This window comes from Zootoca vivipara, chromosome 11, assembly GCF_963506605.1.
Source record: "Zootoca vivipara chromosome 11, rZooViv1.1, whole genome shotgun sequence".
NCBI lineage: Eukaryota > Metazoa > Chordata > Lepidosauria > Squamata > Lacertidae > Zootoca > Zootoca vivipara.
The window spans coordinates 38,270,753-38,287,284 of NC_083286.1; the positions used below are offsets into that span (position 1 = coordinate 38,270,753).

General features: G+C 39.2%; 1 protein-coding gene across 5 annotated transcripts in view; it reads left to right on the plus strand.

Moving 5' to 3' along the window:
* Positions 1-16,532, plus strand: part of ADAMTS6 (ADAM metallopeptidase with thrombospondin type 1 motif 6) — a 142,079-nt gene that overhangs the window by 39,624 nt on the left and 85,923 nt on the right. For all 5 annotated transcript variants that reach the window (XM_035100852.2, XM_035100856.2, XM_035100857.2 and 2 more), the window contains one exon: positions 14,328-14,371. In XM_035100852.2, coding sequence (XP_034956743.1) covers positions 14,328-14,371 — 44 coding nt within the window. The remainder of the gene's footprint in view (positions 1-14,327; positions 14,372-16,532) is intronic.

Below are 16,532 nucleotides of genomic sequence, written 5' to 3' on the forward strand. Positions count from 1 at the left end.
TCATGCCCTCTCTGGTGCTTCCTCGAGAGTCTAGCTAACTATTGTTGGAAATAGGGTGGGTTATATGGACTTTTGTTGTGAGCCAGCAGAGCGCCCCTTATATTCCTATTCCCTTCCCCCATTATATTTGTATCTCGCCCTTTCACCAAGGAACTCAATTACATAAATGAGAGTGATCTTGTTATCACAACTGTTAGATTGGGTTGAGAAAGAATGATTTACCTAGATCTCTTGGTGACTTTTATAGCCAAGCAGGAATTGAAACTCAGGTCTTCCTGTGTGCTCTGGTTGTGTGTTTGTTAAGAATTCTTACAAAAATACATGCATTTTATTGGGGACAGATAACTGGATGGAATAGTAATTCCTAGTGGCGGGCAAGGCCATTTCAGCTTGATTTGAAACAGTGTCACTACTTACAAGCATCATTGGTTAACACAGAATCTTGTGGGAAGAAAACATTTTGCCTCCTCAGAAGCCAAAAGGTTAAGAAAATGCTGGGGAAGACAAAAGCAAATATATTAAACATTGTTGCATAAACTACAGTATAGCAGTTTGGGTTATGGAGTTCCCTAACTTGTTCATACAAGCTCAGGGATTTCATAGTATAGTATAGGGCTCAAAAAACATTTTTCTGTCAGCAGCTACCATAGGAGTTACCGTGGATTGGGCTTAAGCCAAAAATGGGCAGGGCGACCACTTTCCCTCTAAAACACTCTACTTTGTTTCTTCCCTTCTTCCTGCCCAGTGAGCTGCTGAAAAAGAAATAGATCACTCTTACCAGATGGCACCCCCTCACCAGGCGTTCCTAATCTTTGCTAGAGGACTCAACTGATTGCTTGCCAGGGGGCTTTTTCTTCCCTCCTTCCATTGTTGCATCTTGTAATAGGCCTTTAGGCAGAGGTCTCCAAACTAAGGCCCGTGGGCCGGATGCGGCCCAATCGCCTCCTAAATGCGGCCCGTGGACAGTCCGGGAATCAGCATGTTTTTACATGAGTAGAATGTGTCCTTTTATTTAAAATGCATCTCTGGGTTATTTGTAGGGCATAGGAATTCATTCATATTTTCCCCCAAGGTCTGAGGGACAGCGGACCGGCCCCCTGCTGAAAAAGTTTGCTGACCCCTGCCTTTAGGGAAATCATGTTTCTTTCATAATATATTTGAATATTCCAGTAGCTCAGTGGTAGAGCATCCGCTGTGCATACAGAAGGCCCCAGGTTCAATCTCTGGCATCTCCAGGTGGGGCTGGTTGGGTCCTCTATCTGAAACCCTGGAGAGCTGCTGCCTGTCACTATAGACAATACTTGGATAGGTGGACCAGCTTTACCAAAGGTGTCATGGGCTTTGAAGATACTCGAACTCAGGACGCAAGGGAGAAACATGCTAAGCGGAAGGCACACTTGGCATATCCACACCATGATCAACTCCCGTCCGGAAACCACTGTGGAAGGACTTATGGATCCAGAATTGGCCTCCACAGTCACTTACGGACCCATTGTTAAAACTGTGTTTATGGAAGACAATCTTACTCAGATACGAGTGATCACCAAAGAAGAAGAAAGAAGGTGGACCAGCTAGATTGATTCAGTATAATGCAACTTTCTGTGTTCCTATATAAATTTGCATTCTAAATTTGGCTTTTACAAACTTTGACAATATTACTAACTGTTCCTTAACCTGCAATATTCACTGATTGTTGTATTTGTCGATAAAGAATGGAAAAGATTGTGATATTTGTTTATAGTTAATATTAACTGTCCTTAAGCATGTGCACTGTCATCTTAACAGTGGCATGGAGTGTTTCCTATTAGACTGAAATACCAACTACCACCACTTGCCAATTTTGAAATATCTTCCCTGGGTACCAGTTCATTCCCAAGCCACTTTAAGATGCTAATTTGTTTGTTTTAGTTTTAAGCCTTATACAGGTTTGAACTTAGGTACCATAAGGATTTCCTTCTCACTGATCAACCTGCTTGGTTGTTAAGATCTGCTGACACCCTTCTCTTGGTGTCCTTACAATCAGATATTAAGTGAGTGACAACAAGGGAAAAGGTATTTTCTAAGTTTTTTTTGTAGCATCCCAGTTATGGGATGCCACCCAAGGACTACACATTGCTATCCTTGATAAGCTTTTGTTTTCTCAGGCGATACGTATCTCAGGTGATGCTTATATCTTATTAAATGATTTTTAGTTTTTTGTGAGTATTCTGCTCTTCTTCACAAACCATGACAAAATCAATTAACACTGCATATGGTTGTTGGTTGTTGGTTGTTGGTATCCATCAACATGGCATCCATGAGACAATGGAGGAGTGTATATTTTGGGGGTGAAGTCAGACTGCTGGAAGGTTACAGCATCTGCTGGGCTATAGAGACTGATCTGGGAGAGAGATATTTTGCTGCAGCTGGGGCAGATGTAAGCAGCTGGTTGTGCAGCTGCTCCTGCACTATGGCATTTCTTCTCTCTGTGCTTCTCCCAGTCATTCACCTTTTAGTCACCGCTATGGATGCATGACCTGTTTGTCTCCACGTGATTCCCTCGTGGCAGGGTTGATGTTGCTGGCCTTCATGTCATATATGCAGACATCTTGCAGAGTTGGTCTGCCAATGGGCTGGTGCCTGAAGCCAGTTCCCTGTAGAACACACCCTTGGGATACTGCCATCTTCCATTCTGTGGACATGATCAAGCCATTGTAGACACTACAGTGGTACCTCTACTTACGAATAACTCTACTTACAAATGTTTCTACTTATGAATGGAGCTCCGTCCGCCATCTTGGATGAAGTTTAGATAGGATTTTTTCTACTTATGAATTTTTAGATAGGGTTGTTTCTACTTACGAATTTTTTCTCCCAATGCATTCCTATGGGATTGGACTTTAAAAAAATTTCGACTTACAAATGTGTGTTCGGAACGCATTAAATTCGTAAGTAGAGGTACCACTGTACTGGGTTAGGAGTGTGAGCATGCTGGGAATGTGGGCTTGGGAGGGCACACTTTTATTGAGACTCCATCCTGAGATATGATGCCCAAAATCTTCCTTGGAAGACATTGAAGCATCATTCCTGGCAGTTGTAAGTTGCCTACAACTCACTTCCATAAAGCAATGCGCTCAACATGCCATTCATCTTTTGTGGAAGGATACAATCACCTTGAGAAACTTAGGTGGGCATCCTGTCTTGAACAGTGAGAAGAGTCCTTTTTGGCTGATGAGGTCAAAGGCCTTCATCAGGTAAATGAAGGCTATGTACAAGGACTGTCTCTGCTCTCAGCTTTTCTCTTGCAGCTGGCGCAGTGAGAAAATGCTATCAACTGTTGACCTTTGAGCTCTAAAGCTGTATTGTGACTCTACAGAAAGATTTTTAATGTTGTTGGTACGAGAGGAATGGTATCCCTTCCCAATTCCTCCTCTGTAAATCACTGGTACCCTCAATTCTGATTGTAGCAACTATCAGTACCAACTAGTGAATGTTTTTGTGCACGGAACACTGCATGCAGGAAACTGGTGTGATTGTTGCAGGCACAAACATAATACAAACTTAACCAAAGCAGAATGCTACTTCTCCCACTTGGGACAGATGTCACTTAGCTGAATAAGTGGACTGCAAGTTAAATAGAAAAGCACTTGGAAAGCTCTTGGGAAACTTAATTAGCTACATAAAGTAGTAGTCATGTGAGTTTCAAAATTGTGCAACATTTAAAAAGAAAATGTCTCTGCTGCCTGCTAAGATGTGTCAGAAATCTGTTTTACATTAGATCAGATAAGAAGAACCTGCTTAAACTCCTGTCAAAACATGATTAAACAAAAGAAAATATAAGGAACTTTTATCCTTAAAGTGCTCCAGCACCAAAGACTTTGTTTTTAAGTGAGGATTGTGCCAGGAGAGCAGCTGGAGGATCAGAATACTTGCAGCAGCAATTGCTCCTTTATATATAAATATGATCTTTTTTGTTTGTTTAACTTTGAAGATTTAAAGTCACAATTTCTAAGTCTCAGTAAATGTTAATAAGAGCTTACAGTTGTTTGCACATAATGTATACACAATTAAAATAAAGTAAAAGTAGGCTGAATTGGCATTTGGATTGTTAGAATGCCACTTAGACACTATTTTGTTAGAAGTCTGTTAATATAAATGGTAGTTAATTATTCAACTAGTTTTTTTCTATAAATAATAATAATAATTTCCTATAAATATTTTTGGAAACATATTTTTGTAAACATAAAAATATTTCTATTTATTAAATTTATATACCACCCTTCATTTGTAGATCTCAGGGCAGTGTACAACAAAAAACATAAAACAAATATTTTAGAAGTGTGTAAAAGAATGTGTCAGTGATATCTGCTTCCAAAGAGCAGAACAAGACTGACCATACTAATGTTTATAGATGCTATAAATAATAGTTGGTTTGCCTGAATCCAAACTTTTTTGGAAATATTTAAAAATGTAAAATATAAAACATTATAGGATATGAACATGTTATAATCAGTTGTAATATTCAAATTTGTGAAGGAGAGGAGATGGAAGGTTTGTAATTGTATAAGTTATATAGTTGCTGAAGCCGCAGAAAAATGTATACAAAGCACACTATCTTCTTATCTAGGAAGAGCCATGTTTGATCATTGAAGGATGTTAACTGTATTCTAATATGCATTCTTCATATAGTGTAACAGTTAATTCCATACATTATTGTATTTTTAAACTGCCTTTCCTTCTAAACATTTTTTTATGGTGACTTGCAATCTAACTGAACTGGATGGTGTGTTAAGGCTATGCCGCTCATCTGGCCTCCCTACAGCTTAAATGCTGCCTCATACCAAGATGGACAGGAAGACATGGGAGGGATAAGGTCAGTTTAGTGCAAATATGCCAGTGGAACCAGTCAGAAATGTCAGAGTGTGTAGAAAGTCCAATTTTCCCAGGACACACATTAAGCTAACTGGCCTGAAATTCCCAGAGTTCCCTGGATCCCTTTTTAAAAATTGGTGTTACATTGGCTATTTTCCAATCCTTGGGTATGGAGGCTGATCTGAAGGACAAACTACATATTTTTGTTAGAAGATCAACAATTTCACACTTGAGTTCTTTGAAAACTCTCAGGTGGATGCCATCTGGCCCTCGTGATTTGTCGGTTTTTATTACTCCATTTGTTCAGAAGAATTGTCATTCTTGCACTGACTAGCTTATTCCAAATGTAGCTGTGAGAAAGGGAGGAACCTTTATTGGAAAAAATAATTTCCCTTGTTAGATGCAAAGACAATATTTGTATGTTCAAATACAGCCATATGATGTCTTATTCTTATTGATTAACTTACTTGGTTGGGTGCTTATCAGTGTTTGTTGAAGGCAAAATAATCACCATTCATTCAAACAAAATTAATGTGTTTACTTTGGTTCATTTTCAGACAATCAAATTTTAGCTGATTTCTTACTGCTATAGAAGTCTTGTCACTACTACTAGAGGAGGGCTTAGGGATTTTCAGTAGAACTAGCAAAGCTTTAAAATCTTAACAGCCCATTAACTGCAGGATATGGTTCATGAGATTTAATGGATACTTGTTAAAGTGAGACATAGCTATTCCATTGCAGGAGGGTTGAGGAGGGGTGTGTGTGGAACCATAGAAATGTTTGTTTTTCCTGTTCCCTCCACCATAATAAAATACCAGAGCTGCATTAAAAAAAAAGCTTCAGAAAGCATTGCTGCTTATACATTTGCTGTACTCCTTAGCATGTCATTTCACGGAATATCTTATCAATTGTTTGTAGAAACCTTCACACGCACACACACACACACACACACACAGAGAGAGAGAGAGAGAGAGAGAGAGAGAGATGATGTTCATTAGACTAAATTTTACATTGCATTGAAATGGTGCTCACTTTGCTCTACTTTTAAAAATCTCACAGCTTATGAGAGTACGTTCTAACTTAATGTCTATGGTATAATATAACTGGCTTTAGATTCTATATATTTTTTTGAAAACAAATGAGTTGCCACAAGGCTTTGGTGGGATATAAAGTATTTGAAATGGAAGGCAACCTCCTTTTCAATTGAAATATATATATATACTGTGTTAAAACTAAATGTATGGCAATGTACTCATTCTACTACACATTTTAAGCCTAGAACAAAAACTAATTTGTTTTTACTAATATTAACTACAGTCAAACCTTGGTTGTCGAACATAATCCGTTTTGGAAGCCCGTTCGGCTTCCGAAATGTGGGACAACCAAGGCGCAGATTCTGATTGGTTGCAGGAGCTTCCTGAACTCAAGCAGAAGCTGCATTGGACGTTCGGCTTCCGAAAAATGTTCAAAAACTGGAACACTTCCAGGTTTTTGGCATTTGGGAGCCGAAATGTTTGTCAAAGGAGCTGTTCGAGAAGCGAGATTTTGCTGTATTTGCTTTTTGAAACATGTTGTTTAATAGTTTTCTGAACTGAATACAGTGGTGCCTTGCAAGACGAATTTAATTCATTCCAGGACTCAATTCGTCCTACGAAAAATTGGTCTTGCAAGTCGCCATTTCCCATAGGAATGCATTGAAACTTAATCAATGCATTCCTATGGGCTCCGGGGGACTGGCGGCGGCATGGGACGGGGCTTCGGAGAAGGCGCAGCCCCGTCCCATGCCAGCTGTGTGTGAGGCGGCGGGGGGAGAAGCAGACACCTGGGAGCATCGGACAGGGCTTCGGAGAAGCTTGGCAAGCCCCGGCAAGCAGCGCCTGCTGCACTTCGGCACCGGAAGTGCAGCAGGCGCTGCCATAGAAGCGGCTGCCATAGAAGACCTTGTCATTTTGCAAATGCCTCGCGCAACGCAAAGTTCTTTTGTCTTGCGAGTTTTTTGTTGCGTGAGGCATTCGTCTTGTGAGATACCACTGTACTTGAAAATTTGACCTCTCTTTCTCAACCCAACATTTTGGACCCTCCAGCTGTTTTGCTGCTGCTGACTCAGATGCCACTTTTTGTCTTTTCCTGTCTTTTTCTCTAGCCTCTAAATCTACAAGCACCTTTTCTCAGCCAACTGTGGCTAAAGATCTACTGGAATAAGTAAAATGAGGGTGAACATATTAGCATCAGTTTAGTAACTGCCCTAATTGTATTGCATGCTGGAAGAGCATTCTTGTACTTTTGTCCAATCCGCTCCCCTTTTAAAAATATCAATTGACCTTAAAGAAAATATGGTGGTAAGGTGCCTTGAAGGTCTGGGTTCTTGCCCAAGAGCTTAGCTATGCTTTCTGCAGTAAGGGGCAGCTTAGTATCTTGAAGCCTTTGATTGTGAGTCAGCAGCAAATTAGAACCTCAAATAGATAATTAATTATCTTTATGATTTCCCTCAAGCATTATGCAGTAATTACAAACTTCTTTATTGGGTGGAATGGAAATTAATTTGAAGTTACTAATTGAAGCTACCAACATGAGTCTGACCAAACTTCGGGTGGCAGTGGAAGACAGGAGTGCCTGGCGTGTTCTCATCCATTGGTTCACGAAGAGTCGGACACGACTAAACGACTAAACAACAACAACAAATTCATTTGTTTTTATATTGTTCTATAAATCAGTTTAATTTCAGACATTTCTTATCTAATGTAGCAGTGAAATTATGACATCTGAGCTTGTTGAATTTGCTATCTCACTTTCAGATCTTAATTGGATTCCAGTGAGGAGATGTGTTAGTTGCTGTGTGATTTGCAAACCTTTGGAGAAGTACCCTGGTAATTATGTCATAACAACTGACTTGTGCTAATTTTTCCACAACATGATGCATTTGTTCCAGTGCTGAAACTGGCTTCTTTTAACACAGGGTTCAATGTAAAGGGCTCTGGGCCTAGGATAGGAAAATGGTTAGATTATCAGATATCAAATCCTAGTATCTCTATTGCTGATTTCAGCTGGAGTAGAAATGCTGTTGTAGCAGTTCAAAAGGGATACAGCAGAGCTTTCCAAACTTTTCATGTTGATGGCACACTTTTTAGACATGCATCATTTCGCGGCCCAGTAATTCAGTTTTGCATCATTTTGCGACACAGTAATTCAGGTTTATTAGCAAACCAGAGGTTAAACTAACTAACTCCAGCGCTGGGAGGAGCGTGGGGAGCATTCACGTGACTCACCTACACACTACAGTCAACACACTAACGTGTCAGAACACGCAGTTTGGCAAGCTGTGGAATACTGACGCAACGGGAACATAGGCAAATGTAAAATGGGAAAACAAATCTTGGGTATTTTAAATGGGAAAATTATCAGTAGCGATATTTTATAGTAATTGTTACGTTTAAATGTCCGCTTTAAAGGTTGCTCATAGTTCATTTGGGATTCTCTGTTAGTGTTGAATTATGTAATATTTTTAATATTTTTAATTAATATTGTGCTTCTCTAAGTTGGTTAAAAAGTTATACAAATATTTAAAGTTTCTAGATATATCCTCATTTGTACTTAAACATACTGTATTCTCGTATTCTGAAGTCTGACCTAGCATAAACATCATTCTGCTTTGCTATATCAGCTGCTTCTAGTGTTTGTTTTAAGTTAAAGCATAACAATGATTAAAGGCTTATGCAGCTCTTACACATCTCCAGTGGTGCAGACTTCCAGTGAATAGTTATTTGTGCCAGCAATGCACTTTGCAGACTGCAGTGAGTACTCTTCAGAAAAGCATTTTTAGTATAAATTCCCACGTCCATACAGCTAATAACATGGAATTGTTACCATTCAAAACTGAGATAGCGACTGTGAATAAACACATGTGGGCTTCCAAGCTGCATGTCGCTCTCGGCTGCATGTGTAGCCTGCCAAGTCCTGAGGAAACCCACCATTTTTCTCTGCTTCCCAGCTGATCATCAGCCATCAACTGGGAAATGGTGAAAAGATTTTTGTTTCCATGTTGCTAAGCCTGGAAACAAAGTCTGGACCAAACCCTCCACATTTTAAATCCCTGTGAGAGTCAAGCTGCTGGTTTGAACTTCAGATGGACTGTCTTGAAGATGCATGGCCAACTTTCATTGTGAAATCTCAGTCTTCAAGGGAAATACAGCATTATGCTCTATTTTGCATCTTTGCTTCTCCCTTTTGACATCAAGTGTAGGAGTTGAACTTTTATTTGACCAGAATAGTCCCTGAGCTGCAAACTTTCATTCTGATTTCTCAGATTTTAAGCAAGAGTTTTTGCATCTTTCTCTTCCTACTCTAGTTCAGGAGTTGGGACTGGTTTGAACTTCAAAAACAGAACTCTCTAATATCAAATTGTATTGTGATTTCTGAGTGATAAGGAAAGTAGAAAACCCTGGTAAGATCAGTCTAAAAGTTCATCTAGCTCTGCATCCCATTCTCATGGTGACCAATCAGATGTCTATGGGATGTCTGCAAGCAGGAGTACAACAGCACTCCTTCAATTTTTGACTCATAGCAACTAGTATTCAGAATCATACTACCTCCAACAGGAGAGGTAGATTGATAGATTTACCCTCCATGAATTTGTCTAATTTGCTGTGGAATTTGCTCCCGTAAGAAGAAATGGCCAGCAACTTGGATAGTTTTTTAAAAATCAATCCAATTTAATGACCATCTCTACATCTTGTGAGAGCAAATTTGATTAGTTCTCCGGCCAAACAGCTGCAGCTCTTGCTGCGATGGAGGGGGCTGTTTGCATAGCCAGCATCTCTAATCTGCAGAGTTCTACCCAACTTCAGGAAAACCAAATGTGGCAAAGACATAGATGAAACAAAATAAAAAAATTACTTCCAGTAGCACCTTAGAAGAATCCTTGGAAAAGACCCTGATGTTGGGAAAGATTGAGGGCACTAGGAGAAGGGGACGACAGAGGATGAGATGGTTGGACAGTGTTCTCGAAGCTACGAACATGAGTTTGACCAAACTGCGGGAGGCAGTGCAAGATAGGAGTGTCTGGCGTGCTATGGTCCATGGGGTCATGAAGAGTCGGACACGACTAAACAACAACAACAACAGCACCTTAGAGACCAACTAAGTTTGTCATTGGTATGAGCCTTCATATGCATGCACACTTCTTCAGATACCATGCACACGAAAGCTCACACCAGTGACAAACTTAGTTGGTCTCTAAGGTGCTACTGGAATGAATTTTTTAATTTTGTTTTGACTACGTCAGACCAACACAACTACCTACCTGTAACTAAAGACATAGATGTTCTATTATATTTATTCATTTATATTTATTTATTATTACTTATACCTTGCCTTTCTTTAGTGGTGGAACTCAAGATGGAACAGATAGTTTCCAGGTGTTCACTCATGCAGGCAGTGACTGAATGCCAACCTGTTTAGCTTCAGCAAGGTGGTGACATCATGTGCCTTCAGACCATACCCTGAGTCTTATACTATGTGGGAGTAATATGACTAGTATATACAGTGGTACCTCGGGTTACAGACTAGGCTAACCCAGAAATAGTACCTTGGGTTAAGAACTTTGCTTCAGGATGAGAACAGAAATCACACGGCGGCAGTGCGGCAGCAGTGGGAGGCCCCATTAGCTAAAGTGGTACCTCAGGTTAAGAACAGTTTCAGTTTAAGAACGGACCTCCGGAATGAATTAAGTTCTTAAGCCGAGGTACCACTGTACAACAACAGAATAGTAGTCTTTCTGTTAAAAATATTATCATACATGCTTTCAGTGAATTGCTGCACTGAAAACGAAATATTTTTTCTTTTTGTATAATCCACACTAATTTATTCCACCAAGTAAAATAGTGAAAGGAAATATTGTAGAGGTAGAAGTTTGTTTTGTTTATGGCAACTTGTAAAAGACATGTCAAACAAATAACAGGAAAGCTATTTCTATTGAGAAATGTGACATGTGCACTATCCCTTTTCTTCCTTTTTTGGTGTTCAAGGATGAAACTAAATGAATTGTTTACTTTTAGTTTAAGGCAAAATGCTGCTTTGGTATACCAGATTCTGTAAAACTAAGCAGATGTTGTGGCACAAGAAATCAAGAGTTTCAAGTCTTGTATAAAGTTTTGTTGGTCCTAAACATGCACATTAAATCTTGTACCCAGACTTTGAAAAAATGATGAGCTTGTAGTATTTAATCCCCAAGAACACCAGCTTTATACAGCAACTTTAAAACTACTGTATCAATGGATTATTGGCATTTCTACTTAATGCCTTAAATAGTGGAGGTGTTCAGCCTTATCCAAACATCCTTCCTAATAGGATCAATCCAAGGGCGTTTGCTATTTGAGGCAAAAGGGACACCCACTGCTGCAGCCCACTGATGCTGTCCCCTGCTGCTCCCTGCCAGAGCAGCTCCTCCCTCCGAAGCCACCTGCTGAAGCTGCCCACCAACGCCACGAGGCTGGAGGGGAGCAGGCAGCAGTGGCGGAAGAAGAGGTCCACTCTTTAGAGCCACATCTGCCATTTCCCCAACTGTCTCTCAGTCTGCAGCCTGAGGCGACTCCCTCAAGGGTGAGCCAGCCCTGCATTTGAGAGCTGGTAGAAACATGGATTTCCATTTTAAGCAGGCTTTCCCATCCAGCAGCACTGGGGCATTCTTCATTAGTCAGACTGTATTCTGGGAATTCATTGATTCCCGGAATGGAAGTGTGTGGATGGAAACGTTCCTTTGAACTAGTCACTGCCATATTGCTATCAAATTAAAAGCAAGTTTGGAAATTGCAGTAAGAGATTGAACTTTTTGTTCTTTCACATTTCAGTCTCATTTGAAATAGATTTTTCGCATTTTCTCTGGAAAGAGCTGAAAGTTCCTGAAGGGGGGAGTACTATATAAACAACTTGGAGTACTATAGCATAAATTGATTAATGATTGATATTGTTTCTTTGAAAAAAGTTGATTTGGTTCACCTCAAAAGTGCTGCAATCTAGTTTATGCCATTGAAGAGTTTTACAAGCAGTTTGTTAAACAAGATTCATTTTAACCCATCAGATAATATTTAACCCGTCAGATAATATCTATGTTTCATTTTAAGTATTTTTTTCTCAATAACAAATAATTACCTAGTATATTTTTTTATAATCTCCAGCAGTGCATTGAGAGCATGACTGTGAGAGATATGTGTCTGATATTGAAAGGGTGGCTAGCAACTTTATTATCCAACCAGCCAATATATGGCTGAGCTCTGATAAATCAAGAGCCACTTGCTTTGATCACTTGTTTTCTCTTTATCCTGAAATTTGCTCTGCTTTATTTTATGAAAATGCTGTATCAATGGTACATGACCCCGAGCAAATTGGCCAATATATATAAAACAAACTCAAATGCATGCTAGAGATGTAAGCAAATGAAGGAACAATGTACCATATGTGGTGGGGTTGTGACAAAAAATAATAATGTGACATTGTCTATGAGGAATTTTTTTAAAAAATTGAACAAACATTTGTGAAGAAGCCAGAAGCCTTTCTTCTAGGTATTTTGACAATTGATATCTCAAATGATAAAAGGAGGGTGTTCCTATATGCTACACCTGCAGCAAGAATGCTGATCGCTAAAAATTAGAAAGGAGATAGGACACCGACAAAGGAGGAATGGCACATCAAATTGTGTGAATATTTGGAATTTGCAAAAATGACAGAAGTAATTAGAAATCAGCCAAACCAAAGGTTTGAAAAGGAGTGGGATTGTTTTAAAGAGTACCTGGAAAAATATTGTTCTCAGACAAAATCTTTGATGTGTTTTGACTAAAGTTTGCAAAGTAAATAACAGATAACATATATTATGTAAGAGAAGTGAAATAAGGAAAGCAACACAGTTAAAAAGATGAGGAAGAAATAAGAAGCCACAATAAGGTGGAGGGAAGTCACTTGTGAATAAGTATTGATTTATTTTGGTTTACATTCATGTATAAGTTAACATATTTTGAAGACAAATGGAAAATGTATATAATTAATAATCTGTGTAAAACTCAATTAAGAATATTAAAAATAAAACAAAATAGTGTGAGAACATGAATGTTTCTGTACGTTCAAACTAGAGCTGGGCGATGTATTGTCCAAAACTGGTTTGAAGTCCATATTGTGATACCGGTTTCATAATTTTTGACCTGGAATCAATAAACTGTGAATCATGATGTGTGTATGCATGTGCTATGCAAAAATAATGATGCAGAAAAAACCATGAAGCCAGCCAATGTCCCTACATAGTTCCATCATTATTTCAGACTTCATGATATGTCAGTATATCACGATGTTTAGCTGGTGATATATCACGATGTTGAAAAACAGATGTCACCTAGCCCTAGTTCATACCCATTCCAGGGTATGAGAGGTCATTGTAAAAACTTCCCATGTTTTTCAGTTTCTAAAATGTATTCCTAGAAACGTTAAGAGATGTATCTCCTTTCCTGTTTTTTTAAAAACTTTCTTCAGGTAGAGGACATATGTATCTGTCCGTATAGGAAGCTGCTTTATGCTGAGTCAGATCATTGGTCCATCTAGCTCAGTATTATCTACTGAATGCAGAGTTTCAGGTGTGGATTTTCTGTTGGAGATTGAACCTGGGACATTTGCATGCTAAACGTGTGCTCCATCACTGAGCTCTGGTTTCTTCCTGGTGTTAGTCTTAATTATGCTTCTCCAAGTGTAAACAGTCATCTTTAGGAAGTTTCATGCTGACAATAGTAAGAAACCCATAGAAGCTGATGTTCAAAATGAATGATTGAAATGAATGGTAGGAATTTTCATTGTGATCTTTGAACCATTGTTTGAATCTCCAGAATAGGATGGTAACATAACATTTGTGTCTTTCCTTTTTTCTTTTCCCTTTTCCCTTAAAGAAAGAGTTTAGGGAAGAGGGTTTAAAAGATAGGAGACTGTTTAATAATGTATCATTTATTTTACGTATCACTTAGTTCGCTAACATTTTGGTTTCAGGCAACATCAAGAAAGCAAGGAAGAGACAAAACATTAGGATCAAAACATTACTGTTCAGTATCCTAAAATACGCAGTGTCCTTAGGAAGAAAATATTTCAATAGGAGTAGAAAAATGCTTTGTTAGTTTCTTGTTGAAATAGTGATGCTCTGCAGATGTACTGCTGCAACTTCATAACAGAGTGGCAGGCTGTTTTATAAGGCCAGAGATTACAAAGGTCCACTTTAACCTTTTTTTCCTTCCTGGCAGGTGTCCCACTGGCCTGAGGCCAGAGGCTGTGAGCATACTGCAGCCTGTGGTTTACACCAGAACACAGAGCCGACACTCCAGCTGGCTGCTCATAATTACAATGATTGCAGTCTGACAACTGGAGTTACACTACAGAAATGTGATAAATATAAAAAATGTATTAACCAAGTTGAACGTTTTATAAATACAACTATTCTCCCCTCTTTACAGATATGATATCTGCACATATAAAAACAAGCCTTGTGGAACACTGGGTAAGATTGCAAAAATGTAACCTAAATGGGTGTTTATTTTCTTCAATGTTTTAGTTTTTGTTGCTTATTCATTTGACATCATTTCTTGAGATGATTTCCTCACATTTCATGTTTATGTAGAAAATGATTCTGAAAATATATTTTGCTTGCAAGAAGCAGTAATTTTTTTTAAAAAAAATAGTTATTTTGGACAGCTGTGTCACTTTAAAAGCCCAGAAGGTAATCAAAGCAACAATTGAAGGGGGGGCAAGGGAAGCTCACATTGCTTTCTTCCTCATAAAGATTGCTCTGATAGATTTCACAAATACAAAGAGGACACACAGAGAAAAACCAGAAATGTTAATGGTAAAAATTTGTTTAAGAAAGCATGCAGTTAACTGATTATCCTGTCTGGTGCAAAAGCCTGAATTTACCACATATCCGTCTCTAAATTCTTTGCCATAATGGTGGTTGTATTGTGGATTTGATGCTGTTTTCTGTGCTTTTTAAACTGTTACAGTGCTCTTAATCCATAAAGTATATTGAAAAATAAAAAGTCTGCCATTTCTTTAAATTTTTTGCTCAGTATTTAATGATAACTGTAGGATTTTTGAGCAGGGAACTTTTTTTTAATGATCATGCCAGAATTTTGCCATCCCTCCTCTAGGAAACATTAGGACTCTGTTAACTTGCTTCGTCCACTTAATCCAGAGGTACTATATAGCACCTGAACAATTGTGTGCTTGAGGTATCAAAACCCTTGTCTAAATATCAATGTTTTTACAGTAAGCATTTATCTTCTACAGAAAACATTTAGTGTTTTCAATTTCTGCCAGTTTTAAAATCCACAGCATGGCAGATTGAGCAATCCCATAGCTGCAATTTTGCTGGCATCCACTGGCATTTCAGGAGATTTCCATGAGTGTACATTTTGTACCACTGGCAACAGAATGACATAAGGAATGGCTGGATCACAATGCCACACGGTTATTGCATCTGGAGCTTAGACTTGCACCCCTAGTCACTCCCTGAAATTACATTTCTGTTGATCAGGCATTCTTGTTTCAGCACAAAGTGAAAATGGGTATCTAAGGAAGAGATAAGAGGATCTGCTGCTGGGTAGATATTTTGATTTTTTTAAATCCCCATGTCCTTGCACAGGGAGGCATGAAAGGAGCTATGTGTATTCAGTTGCCTTCATGGAGTGTGTCTACAGCTGTTTTGTAGCTTCAGGAAATATTTTTTTCTGCTTCACATCTGTCTAGCACCTGGTGCAGATACTTAAACCAGGTGCTGTGCTCTGATTTTGAACTCTGTTGTCTTCTCAGACCTAAAAGCTTTGTCCAGAATTTCAAATTATTAGCTTGGTCCTGTAGCCTGCCTAAGACATTCTTAAGTGTGTTTTAAGAATAAATCCCTGCTGGTGCATAGGTAAATTGAATCCCCTAAGGGTCTGTCTACGTATAGTGAGCTGCAGAAGCTCCTTGTTGCCACAGTATCATTAACCTTTCAAGCACCAATAAGTTCTGAGTAACCATCACTTTCACATACCCAACTTTTTTAGCCCAGTTCAATTGGAGTATGTAGGAGCCATGATACAGGCAAGGGGAACCACATGCTCAACATCAAGTGGTGCTGGGAAGGAATGAGTGAGGACTCCCATGATTATGATGCAGGTACCAGGGAGATGGAGGAGTAAGCATCAGGACCTTTTGCAAGCTTCATTCTCAGTAGGAGTGCAGGTCATCTTCTGTGTCACACTGTGGTCAGTCAAATGCAATGTTAATTGGGTGTTACATTGCACATCTCAATAACTTGATGGTGGAAAGGCGGGGGGGGGGGGGTTGCCCATGACTTGATATTGTTCAGCCTGATGCCAGAGAAAAGACTCCTTTCTTTAGAACGGAATCACAATCATGGCAAGCATAGATTTTGCCTGGCTCTGGTGGCTAGGAGTGCCTTTTTCAGCTCTGGCTGCTACTGCATCCATAGGACAGAGATTACCTGACCACAGTACTCTATGCTATTGCAACTTCCAAATTTGATTATTGCAATGTGCTCTACATGGGGTTGACCTTGTAGACGACTTGGAAACTTCAATTGGCTGGGGCTCTGTTTAGAGCCCATATAACCCTTGTTTTAAAACAGCTGCACTGGTTGCCAGTTCATTTCCAGACCCAAT